Below are 12,392 nucleotides of genomic sequence, written 5' to 3' on the forward strand. Positions count from 1 at the left end.
CCCTGTAAAAATGCCCTCTTCACTCAATAATAAAAATTATTGCCAAATGCTTATGTAATAGCATATCAAGCCTCGTTTGTGTTTTTGTTCCTTTCAGCCTAAGCAAGTACAGTTATTAGAAGCAGTTTACATTATTACTGTATGAACAATTTGATTAGAGAAAATAGTACATATCTATAGTTTTTATTCAAGCTAGTTCGAGTCACCTGTGAACCCTCTGTGCAGGTACAGGGGACATTTCTTGGGGGACATGGTCTTACATCTTTCTGGGGTCTTGTTTTGCTAAGCTTCCCATCACTGTTTACCACACATTATTTTTCCTTTAGCAATCTGTAGAATTTTTCTCACTCTTCAGTCATTCCTATCTGCTTTTCTGTGGCCTTCTATCTTATACCTGCTATGCAGAACCAAAGCCAATATTTCTTCATCAGCTACTGGAATATTCTATCCTGGTACTAAATTCTTTTCTGGTTATGTGGGACAAAGTAGCCTAAAAATTAGTACCTTATTCCAGTCACAATTCTGCAATTTAGGCAGAATTTAGGGTTCAGCTAAGGGAATTATTATGTTCCATGCAGCTCATGCAAGGCTGGAGAAGTAATGTTAGGTGATTCACTGATTGGGCTAACCATTTGGTGCGGGTTGTCTCATAAGAATTTATCAGGGACTGTTCATAACATGGGTCTTGACATGTTTCAGACTTATTACACCCACATGACTGTGTTGTAAAAGTATTCCAAGGGACTAGAAGCAACAGACAGTGTTTTTATAGAGGAAGAGGCCAAAAATAGGTCCATCATTCCCACTGCCTATTACTGATGCTCAGCAGTAGAATCAAAGGAGGGCCCTTCAACTGACAAGCAGGAAAACATCAAGGACTTTGCACTCTTCTTCAATGTAATAATTGGATGATAATTATTATGATAATGTCATATCTATCCACTCCCATTTTATTACTTCCAGTGAAGCAATAATCTCTGGGATCATTGTGTCTAAAGATACTCCAGAGCGTCCAGCATCTGCTCACAGCTACCAAAACAGACACCTCTGGCCCAGGTATGTAATCCTGGCATACCCCCTGGGTGGTGGCACCTGTAACTTTAGTCTGACCTTACTCTGACCCAAATCTAAACCTTCTTATTCCTTAGCAGTAGCTTGCATCACTGGGAAAGTGGAATAGCATTTATTAAGTTGGTCTGACTTTTTTCTCTTGTGCCTCTTCTACCCTTTCAAGTTTTACCTCTAAGATATATGCTGAATAACCTGAAAAAGGTACAAGAGCAGATGTTTTACCCAGCAGAGCTTGTACTGAAAATTAATAGTATCTTAGAAGTCTGAGCAGAGTCAGAGAATAGAGTTTGAGCATATAATTCCTTGATGCATGGTAGCAGCATGTTGCTGACATTATCTGGTCACCTCTTCTAGGGATGGGGATGACTTCTAAAGGTAAATAGAAAATTTGTTTTTGAAAAGTGCTTTTGGAGCCCACCTCTTTAAGCTTTCTTTTCTCGGTGGAGATTGATCCCTGGTAGCTAAATATAGCATTTCTTTAATTGAATGGTTATAAATTTTATCAGCCTATGACCAATTATGTCTGTATACTTATCAATTTGCTGTTATTATAAGGTTGTGTAGGTTATGAGGAAATAAGGTTTATTTAGCTCACAGTTTGGGAGGCCAAACAATGTGATGCCACTTCTTGCAAGGTCTCTTCCCGTTGGATCACCTTAACTCTTCGTGCTTGTGAGGGGGATCAGTCGTGGCAGGACAGGGAGGGATCAGTAACGACCTGAAGCTGGGCTCCACCTGATGAAGGCCCTACCTGTTAACACTGGGAACCAATATTCCAACACTGAACTCCAAAGAATTAAACCACATCCCACCCATAGCAGTCTGTAGCATGACCATTAGTCCCCTGATGTACTCAAGTCCTCAGAGATACTGAAATCATCATGTTTGCAAAGATGAAGTAAAAATTGACTCAAACTTCTATCCCTATTTTCCTCACCCAATTTCCTAACACTTTACAGATGCCTCTTGGGAGTCACTGATTTCTTGTATTTGCTGACTTTTCCCCACACTCACATACTTAAATTATTTTTCATTTTTTGTTAAATTGATTCAAAATTTTTGTCTTTTCCACCTCAAGTAAAAGAAAAAAGAATAAAAATACTCTCACGAAGCATATATGTTAAGCATCTATTTCTCCAACCACTGTTGAGTTTGCTTTCTAGATCTGTTCACTAAGAGTCTGTGAAGTGTGGCACTGATCTTCAGTGCCCTCCTAAATTTCTTTGGGTATTTCCATGTCGGCAATGCTGGACAATATGCCGCAGAGCGCGGTGCACCTCCGGATGAAAGTGTGAGTAGGAATCAGCCATAGATCTTGTTAAAATACAAATTCTGATTCTGATTGGGCCCCAGGTTCTACATTTCTGATGAGCTGTAGACCATGCAAGTTTTGTAGATCCACAAAGTACATTTGGACCAGTGAGGATGCCATTGGCTCACAATGAACATCAGACACACTCCTAGCAAGGATGAGTCAGTATCAGGTACCCCGAGAGCCTTCATGTGCATCTAATCTTTACTCCTTGCCCTCTTTATCTTTTAATTTCCCATAGTTTCACTATGCCTGTCCCCTTTGCTCCTTCTTCATTTGGCATATCAGTCTTGCCCTGTCCCTCAGCACACTGCAACAACATTCTTCGAACCCTTAAACTGTTGGTTTTCCTGCCTGGAGGTTGTCTCCCAGCAGCCCACAAAATGTTCCTGGAATGGCTGGTGAGCACCAGCGAGCGCTGTACAGGGATCACACACCCCTGGAATAGCTGATGGTTAATTCAACTTTAATTCCAGAGAACAAAGGTTATATATCCCTTGGGAAATGAGTGGAGGACTCCAAGAATACTTGTACATAATTGGTTGGAACTAGGCACATCAAGAATGCTTGATTTTCATTATACAGCAGGCTCCGTTCATATGAATGAAATACAGTACATAATTAACATATAGGTGCGGGGAGGAGAGAACAAATAGGGAACCGTGACAGAGGTCATATATCAAGTGTGGTTAGGGGAGTCTGTGTCTAAAGGCACTCTGCAGAGTGCAGAGTGTCAGGCAGAGAGCAGAGGACCCCACCGAGGGGAAGGAGTCCTGCCTTTAATGCTGAGCTCACAATGGCTCTGCCATGAAGATGGGTTCTGTAGATAGACTACATGTGTTATCTTAAGGGTCTGGGGGAGGATCTGGTATGGGCTTGGTCATACAGGCAGCACAAAGGTCACTAGGGTATTAAGCATCTCCAGTCCTATTTATAAGGTTCTGGGGGAGGGAGCAGGTATGAACTAGCCCTACAAGTAGCACAAAGGTCACCTAGACTATTAACCACCTCCATTCTCAGTCCTCTGGGAAGAAAACAAGTTATACATCTCCCTTCTTCAAGAGACAGCTCTGCGTCTTATTCCTGTTTTTCCTAGTGCTTCTCTGTGAGCTCAAGGAACACTGTGCCCCAATAATCACCAACCCTTTGTGTGTCCTTAGAGGACCAGGGAATTTTGATAGTTTGTATGAACATTTATGTCTGATGACCAGTGGGAATTGGTATATTATGGGAAAAGAATTAAGGGTCTGGATTTGTACTTCAGGTCTCAACCATGTGATCCTAGCTCTGAAATTGGAGGCAGTCCTCAATTTCAATTTATTTACCTATAAAAGCACAATAAAAACTCTTCCTCCGTGTTCTTTGCAGTCTCCTAATGAAAATTTATTGACTCACATATGCTAAATATTTAAAATTTTTATTTATTTTTATATTAAAACAAAATAGAGCAAGATAAAACAAATACTAATACATTGGAATTAGACAAGACAAACAAGCAGAAGGAAAAGAGCCTAGAGAAGGCACCAGAATCAGAGACCTGCTTGTATAAACACTTAGGAATCCCATAAAAACACTAAACTTGAAGCCATAATAGATATGCTGCAGACCTGTAGCAGACCCATCAGATACTGTGCATGCTGCCTCAGTCTCTGAGTTCATTTCAGCTTGTTTATGTTCATTTTCTTAGTGTCCTCCATCCCCTCTGGCTCTTACACCCTTTTTGCCTCTTCTTCTGCGGTGTTCTCTGAGCCCTGAAGGAAAGGATTTTGTAGAGACATCCCATTTAGGGGTGAATGTTTCAAGGCCTCTCACTCTCTGCATAATATCTGGTTGTGGGTCTCTGTTTGTTCCAAACTGCAGTAGGAGAAGTTTCTCTGATGATGGCTGAGAAAGGTACTGATCTATAAGTATTCATTTGATTGTTTGTTTGTTTTCTTGCCCTTTTAGAAATAGTGGCACAACGTTTGCCACCATTGGCCTAATATATATTGCAGGCAGGACACCCTATTATATATCAGAGGATTTGTGGCTGGTGTTAACATTTCTTTTTTGGTAGTATGCAGAGTATCTTCCTGTGCCAAAGATGCTAGAATGTAAGGGTGAAGGCTTTATGTAGGCACCAGCTGGACTTTTTAATGTTCAATGAGTTGTGTAGGTGCAGTCTTCTGCAATGGGGCCTTGCTGTGAGTTCATGAAGAGCAACCTATAGCACTGTCAACAACCTGGATTGTTTGGGGATTCCCATGGGACCCCTTTAGCCAACAACTCAATATGGTTGTATGTAACCCAATTCTAGTACTAGAAGCTTCATTTGATGACAAGAGATGGTAAGCTGGAACTCCGTCTCTCCCATTATTTGGTAATTTTATTTAGATCATTTTATATATATTTTATTTAGATCATTTCATATATATGAAAGCTTCTACTCTATTAGGTTTCCATATTACCCTCAAATGGCTCTTAATTTTAGCTATCTTTCCTGTATTTGCTCCTCCACCCCTTCCCCACTTAAAATGCCTGTTCCAGCCCCTGTCTCCATCCATAGCTATTTATTCTATTTCCTTTTCCTAATGGGATCTATCTGTAACCCTTAGTTTTTTACTTTATACCTAACTTCTTTTATGGATTGTAGCTTGGTTATCATTGATGTAACAGCTAATATCCACATATAAGCAAATATGTACCGTAGTTTCATATTTGTTTCTCTGGGTCTAGGCTATGTTACCTTAGTTCTATCCACTTACCTGTAAATTTCATTTTTTTCAAATGACTGAGTAATGCTCCATTGTGTAAAAGTACCTTTTCATTTGCTCATTCATTGTTCTTTGTTCATTCATCTGTTGAGCATCTAGATTGTTTCCAATTTCTGGCTATGTTTGAGCAAATGTCTCGGGAGTAGGATAAAGAATCTTTTGAGTTGATATCCAAAAGTGGGATAGCTAGATCTTGGGGTAGATTGGTTTCCATTTTCCTTAGGAACTAGCCCACTGATTTCCATAGTGGCTGTACAAGTTTGCACTCCTACCAGCAGAGGATGAGCATTCCCCTTACTCGATATCCTCACTGGTGTGAGCTAACACTTGTTTTTTATTGATCTTCAACATTCTGGCAGGTGTAGGATGAAATCTCAAAGAAGTTTTCATTTTCATTTCCATGATGGTTAGTGAACATTTTTTTTTTCTTTTTTTTTTTGCCATTTGAGTTTTCTCTTTGGGGAAATCTGTTCAGATATGTATCCTATTTTAACTGGGTTATTTGTTTCCTTGATATTTAGTTTTTTGAGTCCTGCCTATATTTTGTATATTATCCCTCTCTCAGATTATATAGGCTGCTGCTTTGTCCAAATGACAATGTCTTTTCCCTATGTAGAGGCTTTTCAATTTCATGAGGTCCCATTTATTAATTATTGATCTTAGTTGTGCTATGTTCTGTTCAGAAAATCTTTTCCTGTGACAGTGAATTCAAGGCTATTCTTCAGTTTCACTTCTATTCAGGTTCAGTGCATTTGGTTTTATATTGAGGTCTTTGACAAAAGTTGAATTTTGTGAAAGGCTTTGAATGTGGATCTATTTGGATTCTTTTATATGCATCCAGTTGGAATAGCACCATTTGTTGAAGATGCTGTCTATTCTAAAAGTGTGTTTCTGGCTTCTTTATAAAAAATGAGGTTGGTATAGGCATTTGGATTTATATCTGTGTGCCCAATTTGACTCCATTGATCAATGTTTCTGTTTTGTGCCAATACCATGTTGTTATTGTTGTTGTTTTAATCACTATAGCTCTGTAGTACAACTTGAAGTTGGGAATAGTGATATATTCCAGTTCTTTCATTTTTCAAGATTGCCAAAGGGAATTTTAAAGTGCAACATACTAGTTAGCTCCAAAGATTTAAGAACCGGACCTTCACAACTCAGGTATGATTATGAGCCTAATCTGTTCCAGGACACTAGTAGTTGAGTCTTTTAGAGCCTTGCTATCTACCCAATGTGACTGCTGATTAGCAGCACCACCGAGAATCTGATAAAAAATCTAGGATTTCAGGACCTTCCAGGCCAACTGACTCAGAATCTATATTCAGGAAGACTTCACATCATTCCTTGGAAACAAACTCATATGGGAACTATAAAATAACAAATGTCCAAAAATGAATGTTTATTTGAAGGAAAACCCAGAATTATCTTTGTAAGTAAAATTAAGCTAGAATTATCCTATGCATTGGAATGAATCTGGCCTTTTCACATTAAAGCAGTATTTCAAAGGGGAGACAGGGCTGTGTCCTGTGAGCATATTAGAGATGTGAGATGAGACTTCCCAGCGCTGAAGCTTCCATAATCTATACTTTTCTTTGTATGTTGGTTCTGCCAGCCGTTTGCACCCTCAGCTCAGGCAATGTCATCTTCAGACAGCCACACAGATGGGAAAATTTATCCAGAGTGCTGCAAAGACCTGGCTGAATCCCACACAGAGCTAGAAGGTAAGAAACCTCTTTAAGCCCATCCCTGGCCTCAAAATGTGGCCTCCAAATACATGGAACTGTACTTAACTCTGCCTGCTGAAGTCATGCTTTCTCTGACTAACCTGTAAAACATCTTAGCCGCAGGAATTTCTCCAGGACATTAGGTAGACAAGGACAGTTATAGAGACAGATGTGTTACACTTCAAGACCTCACTTTGTATAATCAGCAAACATGTTTATTGTTGTCATTGTTATTATTGCAAGGTATTTAATTATTGGCCAGGATGACAGGTGGCATGATGCCACCTATTGTCAGAGAACAACTTTTGGGAAGCAGTTCTCTCCTTCCACCAAACTCAGGGATCAAATTCGAGTCACTAGGCTTGGCAGCAAGTACCTTTACCCACTAAGATATCTTGCTGGCCCTTTTGACCAAGTTTAAATACACATATTCAGGTGAAGCTTTTAAAGCATTGCAGTTGCAGTGTACTGTTCGGTAGTCCCAAACCTTCTTTAAAACAAACAAATAAACACAACAAACAAACAAAACAACATCAAAACTTTACCCTTCAGGAAAGAGAAATTTGTCTAGGTCAACAAATTATATTTTTTTGTGATTTAAAAACATATTTTAAGTATTTATTTTTTTAAAAAAAATTTATGTGCAGGGGTGTTTTACTTGCATTGGTACACTGAGTATGCAATGCCTGTGAAGGCCAGAAGAGGACATCTGATCCCTCTGGTACTGGAATTAGCAGCAGTAATGAGCCTGCCTGTGGATACTGGAGATTGAACCCAGGTCCTCTGGAAGAGTAACCAGTGCTCTCTCCAGCCCTTAATTTTTTTTTAAGATTTATTTATTTATTATGTATAAAATGTTTTGCCTGCAGGCCAGAAGAGGGCACCAGATCTCTTCACAGATTATGGTTATGAGCCACCATGTGGGGTTGCTGGGAATTGAACTCAGGACCTTTTAAAGAACAGCCTTAACCTCTTAACCTCTGAGCCATCTCTCCAGCCCCCTAGCCCCTGATTTTTGGGATTCTTAAAAAAATATATTAAGAAAATATATCTGAAAATTCTTGCTATAAACTATAAACTAATTTTATTTCACATTGTTGAAACTGAACCTTCCAAAATTGATGTAAAAAATTTAAAAGCATTTGCATGCTTTCTGCATATGTACTTATTATTCAAGATTTAGAAACTGTAGACATTAGGAATACAATCATTCCATAGTTCAATTAACTATAAATTCCAATCTAATGGAATTGATTTACTAATTTGTTTTCTTTGATTCAACAGCAAAATGCCCCAGGCTGTCAGATTCTGGCCACGTTTCTTTGGCTTCCAACCATTCAGGTGATCTTCCATGGGCTCCTGGGGTGACAGGGAAGGGAGTGGGTTTTTCACCTTCCTCAACAAAGTAGGCCACTCTGCTCTGATGCCATCTAAGAAATGTGTGGTGTGACACCCTACTTTTCCTTCCAGCTTCAAAATCTTAACTTTTCAGAAAGAATAAGCTCTGGAATTTAATACAAGACCTGGTGCCCCAAGGAAAGAGCAGATTTCAATGACTGTTTACTGAACAAACCAGATGGTAGGCAGAGCACAAATCACAGAGTAGGCAAGGTATGGGTAGACAACAGGGAGGAAAGTACAATTTGGGGTGCCAGCTGACGGCATCTTGTTTATGAGGCAAGGAATGAGCCCACATGTTGTTTGTATATATAATATATAATTAAATTTCCATATAATTATATCTTGCAACTGCTGACCTATTACATTATCATCTGCTATTCTAAGTAGACTCAGCCATCCTCCTCCTGTTTATTCATCCCTCATGTAAAAATCTGATCCCAGTCACTTATGGAGAAGTCCTTTGCTCTGCTCTTAGAGAGATGGCAACAGGAACAGGTTCCCAGTCCATAGTAAAGCCATATTCAGATGAATTCCCAGTATAGCTTCAGCCAGCCCCATCCACACAGAAAGTCTTTATAAGTGCAGGTATCTTCCTCTGGCAATCTCTCATCTCCACCCCCTGCCTGTCACTGAGTTGCTGCTCCTGGCTGCTTCCTGCCCCACCCTCTTATCCCCACCCTTCTATTGCCCTCAATCAGTACAGTGGGCACCTGACATGATAGAGATACATGGCATTAGAGTTGTGCTGAGGGTATAGGCCCGCAGGGAGGAGATCCAGACAAGCAAATTATCAACACCACACTGCTTGGAATAATGATGAGCCTTTAAAGCTTCTCTACTCTTTATGGCAAACCTGTGAAAGGCAGTTGCCTTGTCTAATCCCCATTTTTATTCATCTGAAAAGTGATATTTTGAAAACTTTAGTAATGTATTCATCTTGTGAATGACTGAAGAGGTGATTATCACTGAGGCAGCATGGTCCCAATGCTCCAAGGGGTCCAAAGTTCCTGTATCAGTTAGTTGGGTAAAAATCAAAACAAAACAAAACAAGAACAATAACAACAAGAGGACTATACAGTGTCTGAGCCTGAAGTATAAAGCAAAGATTTATAGCTGAACTCAGACTGGTTCATTGTTTTTACCCTCTGATACTGTTTTCCAGGTTCAACAATTAAGCCCTTTGCCCCTAATAAACATTTTATTCGGGACACAAACCAGCAGATTCTAGTCCTGCAAGGCAGAACCCTTGTGGCAGTTCCAGACAAACTCAGCAAATGTGGAGGTGACCCTCAAATTTTTTAACCCAATGGAGATGGTATGTGCTCCCCACAGGCCCTGGGTCTAGGTCTTTTCCCTCTCTGAGGGGACAGCTGGACTCCCTCTCCTCTTAAAAGGATAAAGTGCTACTCTCAGGGTAAGTTTGGAATCAATGGTGAGCATTGATTGAGTGGTATGAGGAGATGGAACCAAAGGTGTCCCTCAGCCAAAAGAAGTCTCTGTAGATAGGGGAGTGATCAAAAGCAGAGGTGGAGAGAAGGGAAATTCTGAGACTCAGAATGTTCTAGGCTCCTGTATCACTGTGACTATGGAGATTTACCAAGCTTTCTGTGTCTGAAACTTCAACAACAACAACAAAAAAGGAAGTGTGTGTGGGGAAGCAAGGTTTTAAATCTTGAGCTGACCCAAATTTTCTATTTCCAGAGATCTTTTATGTATCAACTTTACCCAAAAGAAAAGCCAGTGGCTCAACGGCAAATTATATTGTTTTGGCTGTATGTAAGGGAAAACTCTATCTCTGCTGTAATAGAGTCAAAAAGCCAAAGCGTCCTTCATTAGTATTAAAGGTAAGAACTGAGGAACGCTCCCCTGTCCTCCAGCTAAGGGAAGTACAAATTCTTAGTGCTAAGACTCACAATCTAAGCAAAGACCACCTCAATCTTTGCTTCTTTTCTCCATAAAGAAGCCTGGTCATGTGTTAGCATATTCAGTAACAGTAAAAAATACCCGAGACAATCACATTCTAAAGAGAACAAGACTTCGGGTCACAGTATTGGTGAATTGACCCTGATGCTTTGGGGCCTGTGGTAGTACACCACAGTGGGAGTACATGGGGTGTGAAGGCTGCTCACTTATTGGCTTGGATGAGAAAGAGAAAGAAGGTGCTGAGGTACCACAATCCCATTTGAGGGCCCACAGCCCGGTGACAAGCCCCTCTTCTTAATGCTTCTGTCACTTCCCAATAGTCCCAAGGTGAGGAAGACCAAGACCTTGACATATAGGCCTTTGGTGGGGACATTCTAAATCTAAACTGTAGCAACTACTAATAAATTCTCTTTTGTATTTAAAAAAGAAAATTAAAGATCTGAGTTCATTGAGCCGTGAGAAGCTCCTGCCCTTCACCTTCCTGAAGCAAAAGTCTGGCTCCTACTTCACACTGGAATCAGCTGCTAATCCTGGCTACTTTGTGTGTACCTGCAGCATACCCAGGCAACCTGTGGGTGTGACGAAGGAGCTGGGAAAACAGAAAAATACTCATTTTGAATTTGTAAATGCAAATGTGGATCTCAGTGAGATGGAAGCCTGAAAATGCAACAGGATAGTGGCCAGACCAGCTATGACAGCAGGATTTGGTCTTAGGCTGACACCGATCAAAAAAAAATTTTTTTTTCTCTGTATAAGTGCTATCTGCAATCACTGTGCCTGAGGATTTGATTTTTTTGTGTGTGTCACTTATTTCTTTAAAGAATGTATAATTAATTTAAAATTTTTAGGCTGATTCTGGAGAAAAACAATCTCAATGTCTAGGGGTTTCCTATTTTCTAAAACATAGCTGACCTTCTCTAGATGATTCTGTATTCCATGGTGTAGCCAGCCTGCCGGTGAGTTATTTCTTCCAGAAGGTAACTGGAGTGATGCTAGGCTCTCAGGTTAGTCATGCAACATGTGCAAGGTAGGGAAACTCACCAAACTGCAAGCACAAACACAAAAGTTTCAGTGGTACCCCAGGGCTACTGCACCATGGCAAGGCACATTTGATCTGAGTCTTCCCAGAGAAAAGGTGTGATATAAAGAACAGATGGGAGATAGAAGTGGCAAAAGGGTCTGGAGCAGGTGGGAGGCAGAGACAGGTTCTGGGGCCCTTTCCACTCACTGTGGCATTTTAGTCCAAATCCTAAGCAGGATCAGATGCGGAGAAGACAGTCAGATTGAGAACTTAGAGCCCCAGCATGAAGTTGGAAAGGAGAAAGCTTGTGTACATTTAACTTTGAGGATTGCATGCTAATAGGATTAACTTTTAGGATTGCATATCTAATGCTTTGATGTAGAAGATCCCGGCCTGTTTAAAAACTGTCATCTGCACCTAGGAAAGCCTGACAAAGATAGTGTGTCCCTGTTATCTTGCTATTTGGTACCCTCGAGAAAGACAGACCTCATGTGTTACCTTAAGACTACAAGTTTCCAGCTGCGCCTTTCCCTTATCAACCATTGAGCTACAAGATCACCATCTAGCTGAAAACATTAATGCCTATATTAGCTTAGTTACTCTTTGACTCATCTACTACTGGCTTATCATTTAAAAATTATATGACTAATACCCAAATCACAACTAATAGCACTTTATAAAAAACAAGATTTAAGATTTCAGTGAAAACACATAATCAAAATGATCATACCTCTGCAGTGTTTTTAAACATACCATTTTGTATTGATATAAATACTGCGTAAAATTTACATAGAAAATTTCAGAAATAGATAACTCATGAATTTGTTATACTGTGTACCACTCTGAACACAGTGATGAAATCTCACGCCATCTTACTGTGTCCTTCTAACTTAGGAAGCACTCAATTTCCCAGTTTGCATTTTCCCAATTTTCCCACTTTGCATATACCAGCCGCCTGTTCCTTACTTATTAGCAGTCTCAGTTGTTGGATTTATTCTCGTGGTATCCCACTGCTTGTGTTCAAGTGGCCTTTGTTGTACTTCATAATGGCCTCACAGTCCTAGTGTTCTCAGGGATGCTGTTAATCTTTGAAATCAGATAACACCAAAAGAATCTATGAAGTGCTTCCTTTGAGTGAAAAGGTGAAAAGTACTCCCTTTGAATGAGAAGTTTTAAGTGTAATCGGA

General features: G+C 40.0%; 1 protein-coding gene across 1 annotated transcript; it reads left to right on the plus strand.

The window, feature by feature from the left end:
• The first annotated feature begins 1,008 nt into the window (after nt 1-1,008).
• On the plus strand, nt 1,009-10,952 carry LOC110563411 (interleukin-37-like). Its single transcript, XM_021660474.2, has 6 exons — nt 1,009-1,056; nt 6,749-6,857; nt 8,145-8,201; nt 9,424-9,543; nt 9,963-10,105; nt 10,612-10,952. The coding sequence occupies exons 2-6, from the start codon at nt 6,773-6,775 to the stop codon at nt 10,843-10,845; spliced, it is 639 nt and encodes a 212-aa protein (XP_021516149.1). The 5' UTR covers nt 1,009-1,056; nt 6,749-6,772; the 3' UTR covers nt 10,846-10,952.
• The last annotated feature ends 1,440 nt before the right edge of the window (nt 10,953-12,392 follow it).

The sequence above is a fragment of the Meriones unguiculatus genome, chromosome 8 (assembly GCF_030254825.1).
Source record: "Meriones unguiculatus strain TT.TT164.6M chromosome 8, Bangor_MerUng_6.1, whole genome shotgun sequence".
Classification (NCBI taxonomy): Eukaryota; Metazoa; Chordata; class Mammalia; order Rodentia; family Muridae; genus Meriones; species Meriones unguiculatus.